Genomic DNA, 4,267 nt, shown 5'->3' on the forward strand with positions numbered 1-4,267 from the left:
TCTATCTAGCTCTTTTTAAAATTCTGTTAAAGTCCTAATCTTCACCACATCCTCTGGCAAGGAGTTCCAGAGGTTGACTGTGTGTTGAATGAAGAAAAACTTCCTTTTATTTGTTTTAAACCAAATACAAAGTGTTAGGGCCCAATCCTACAACATTGTAAGTGTTCTCAAGCCCTACTGAGTTTAATGGGAGCTCAGTGCTTTGCAGAAGATATTTAGGCCTTCCCAGGGTGGGGCCCAATTCCACAATTCTACTGCAATGAATGGATTTGGTTTATACTTGGAAAGTGGGTTCAGGCCCAAGAGATTCAGTATAAATGTCAAAAAAAGTTTGCAGAACACCAGGCGTACCTTAGGCCCTTTTGTGAGAATACAGTAAATATGACGATTAGATTGTATACTTGAGTTCAGTGCTTGGGATATAGCAATTCTGAACTCATTCCCGCTGCCATGGAAATCAAATTTGAGTTTTGTCCACTTCAACTGGAGCAACATTTAAGCTTTTAATTGTAGGCACAAACCCCTCTGCCTGGCATAAGTGTTTCAGATACTGTGAAGCACGTGATGCATTGGTGGTGAATTCCATCAAGCAGCTTCACATTAAATGGAAATGAGCAGCAGCAGCATTCGACAAAAGTGTGCCTGTGGAATATGAAGTGTTTAGAGGGGGAGTTTAATAAGCTGAAATAAAACTGCCCATAAATAGTTATCTATGTACAAAGCCTGCACATCCCTCCTTTCTAGCAATGATGATGATGATGATGATGATGATGATGATGAAGAAAAAGATGAATATTTTATTTGTCTATCATAAAACTGGGACTTGTCCAAGGTGAACAGACAAATAAGATTTCGTAAGTCTGACACTGAGTGCTGGCTTTTTTGGTTTCTTTTGGTACAGATTGCAGGCTCTTATTGTTGAGATAGTTAGTGGGGTCCTGATCTTGCAATCAAATTTACTGAGCACAGACAGAATGCCACTGGAGTCAATAGGGATGACTGAAGACAAGTGGATGTGATTGTAGAACTAGGGCCTTATTTCAAAATGCTTTCAAAGAGCCATCTCAAGACCCTCTCAAAAGGTCACCTTCACCTGTTAATCTGGAGAAGACAGTGCTCCCAGCCATTCCTCATTTTAACTTAATATGTCTGTTGATTTGAATCCTTGCAAAGGAAACCTATTGTAATCCGCTGCCTTTATGGATGTGGCATTTATTCAGCGGTGGTGTGTTTTTCTCCAGGAGATGTGTTGTCTCATCAGGGCTGTGCGGTGTGAGATGCAGTGAGTATATGGCAGGGTCAGTCTGCACACTGAGGATATATCTGCACTGCAGTGTTTTTCCAGAAATACAGCCGTTTTCCAGAAAAACAATACTTTTGTTTTGGGGTTGTTCTGATGGCGGTAAACCTCTTTCTATGAGGAAGAAGCCTTTTTCCAAAAAAGCTTTTTCAGAAAAAGGCATGTGTGGATGCGGAAGAGGGTGTTTTTTCAAAAGAGGAGGCCCCCAGGAAATAACACAGGTGCCATGGTGGCAACTCCTTCCAAAGTAATCAGAACTCCGTAGTTACTGTCTCCTGGCAGCTCTTAAAGCTGCAGGCACCCAGGACAAGCCTTGTGGCAGGAAGCTGGGCCTGGTTGCTGCACCTCAGTGCGTGGCTCTGACTGCAACCCATATTTTGACCCATGGCTCAGCCACAAGCCCCCCGAGACCTCTTTAGCCCTCACAGGGAGCACTGCTCCGAGGACCCAGCTGGGGGCAGCAAATGCCGTGTGCCATCGTGGTCTGGAGCAGAGAACCTGTCCCTCCTCAAGCTGTGGGGGGAGGAGGACACCCTGCTGGATCGCCGCTCCCGGCACCGAATGTGGACGTATATGGCCGGATGGCCAAGGCTCTGGCTGAGAAGGGACACCCACCCCCTTAGATTAGAACAGATCCGGAGTAAGTATAAGGAGTTCCGCCAGGGCTACGCCAGGGCCAGGGAGCGCAGCTCTCGCTGCGGGGCAGGACCACGCTACTGCCCCTGCTACCAGGAGCTCCATCAAATCCTGGAGCATGGTGAAGCCCTTTCCTCACTCGTGGTGGTGGACTCGGGGCTACAGATGCCTGTCGCCACCTGCCCAGAGCTCTCTGCCAAGGAGGAGGAAGAGGAGGAAGAGCAGCTGCATGAGGAGGACACGGCCAGCACGGGCACCCTCATCCTGGAGCTGATACCTCAGGCCCTGGAAATCTCCCAGGCATCCTTGGAGGGATCATCAGGTGAGTGTGCTCAGTTTTTCATGCACACAGGGTGGGGGAGGCGGGGCAGAGGGAATCGGGTGTGATCGTTGCTCGGCCTGGATATTGTGCTGCAGTCCATGTACCTGGAACCACGCGTAACGCCAGTCTGTGTCACACGGCCTCAGGAGGCAGCCCTGGAGCACCCCCGGGCTCCTGCTCACAAGATCAGGGGAGGTTCCACACTTGTCTGACCCCTGGGGGAGACGCCTTCCCACCACCCGCCTGTGCAGGAAGCAGGCTGGCACAAGGGTGCAGGCACAACCCCACACACACTGAGGAGTGCTGCACACAGCACACAGGCATGCCTGCCTACGCGAGGCACCACCTGCTCCTGCACACAGCTCTGCCAGGTGCAGGTGTGTGTGCAGGCCCCATGGAAGGCTGCGCTGCTCCAGGCCCCTCTCCCACCCATGAGATCCCAGTGTGGCTGGACATTTCCCTTGCCTGCTTGTCCATGGGACAGAGGAGAGGGAAAGAGGGAAGCGTGGTCCTGGGCACCTCGGGGCCCCTGTGAGGTAGGGCCCACAGTGCAGGCCACACATGGGCTTACTCGTGGGACATCCCCATCCTCTGGCCCGAGGACTGTTGGTTGCAGCTCACAGAGGAGGGCACAGCCTCACAGACAGTATCTGCATGGATGACTGACCATCTCTCCCTTTTTATTCTCCACAGCTGGACCAGGCAATCACCACCAACCAAGGCAGCCGCCTAACCCTGGGGGAGCCACAAGTGCATGAGAGTCCAGGAGGACATCATGGGGCAGCATGTGGGCATCCTGTGTGACATACAGCAAACCCTGACCAGAAGGTCCTGGGTGATGCCGAGTGGTAGAACTGCATGTGGGACCAGCAGGGTGAAAACATGTGTGCCACCATCTGGGAAATGATGGCATACCCCGCTTCTGTCCCTGCTCCTGCCCCCCACACTCCTGCCCACCCTGCTATACCCATGCCTCCTCCCCCAACCTCTCTGCTATGCCCATTCCCCTCCCCCTGTCCCCCAAGCTATGTCTATGCCCCTCGCCCTGCCCCCCGCCATACCTGACCCCATTCCAGCTCCCCCTCCTGTCCAAACCCTGTTGTCCCAGGCTCCACCCAACTCCAAGTTCGTGGAGGTCTCCGGACCTGAGGTGGCACTTCCAGCCGCATCACGTGCCACTCCCAGCCCTGAATCCCTGTCCTCCCTCCCCCATACAGGTTCTCAGCCCCCCTCCTCTCCCTCATACAGGTTCTCAGCCTCCCTCTTCCCTCCCCCATACAGGTTCTCAGCCCCCCTCCTCTCCCTCATACAGGTTCTCAGCCTCCCTCTTCCTTCCCCCATACAGGTTCTCAGTCTCCCTCCTCCCTCCCCCATACAAGTTCTCAGCCTCCCTCCTACCTCCCACATACAGGTTCTCAGCCCCCCTCCCCCATACAGGTGCTCAGTCCCCCTTCTCCCCAGTTTCTTTTATTATAAAAAAATACAAAGTTTGTTTTATTCAACTCAAAACAGGTGTGTTTATTCAGAATACAGGGAAAGGGGGAAGGCAAGGGTTGTGGTGGGAAAGGTATAGTGAAGCAAGGCACAGGCCCCTATTGGGGAAGCCCTGGGGAGAATTACTGGGGTCCTTGAGAGAAACTCTCCCTCAGGGCCTCCCAGATGCACATCCCCAACTGATGGGCCTGGCGGATGGCAGCTGGGCACAGCTGCTCAAAGGCTTTCCCTTTCCAGCCGGCCTCTGCCCCCCGCCCTGGTAGAAAGGCTTCACTCTTTCTCTCCACAATATTGTGGAGGACACAGCATGCAGAGACCACCTCGGGGATGTTGTGCTCCCCCATATCGAGGCAGGTCAGGAGGCACCTGAACCTCGCCTTCAGGTGTCTGATTGTGCATTTGACCTGGTTGTGGGCCCGGCGAAGGGATCCAGGTGGCTAGTGTACAGCTTCATAAGTCACAGCATGAGGGGGTAGGACAGGTCCCCCATGATGCACAGTGGCATCTGCGTATCC

The 4,267-nt window shown here is 52.9% G+C and overlaps 1 protein-coding gene across 1 annotated transcript; it reads left to right on the plus strand.

The window, feature by feature from the left end:
• The first annotated feature begins 1,637 nt into the window (after positions 1-1,637).
• LOC142828960 (uncharacterized) lies at positions 1,638-3,670 on the plus strand. The gene is made up of 2 exons (XM_075926039.1): positions 1,638-2,258; positions 2,952-3,670. The coding sequence occupies exons 1-2, from the start codon at positions 1,685-1,687 to the stop codon at positions 3,014-3,016; spliced, it is 639 nt and encodes a 212-aa protein (XP_075782154.1). The 5' UTR covers positions 1,638-1,684; the 3' UTR covers positions 3,017-3,670.
• Positions 3,671-4,267: the final 597 nt, after the last annotated feature.

Source organism: Pelodiscus sinensis, chromosome 4 (genome assembly GCF_049634645.1).
Source record: "Pelodiscus sinensis isolate JC-2024 chromosome 4, ASM4963464v1, whole genome shotgun sequence".
In the NCBI taxonomy this organism is placed as follows: domain Eukaryota; kingdom Metazoa; phylum Chordata; order Testudines; family Trionychidae; genus Pelodiscus; species Pelodiscus sinensis.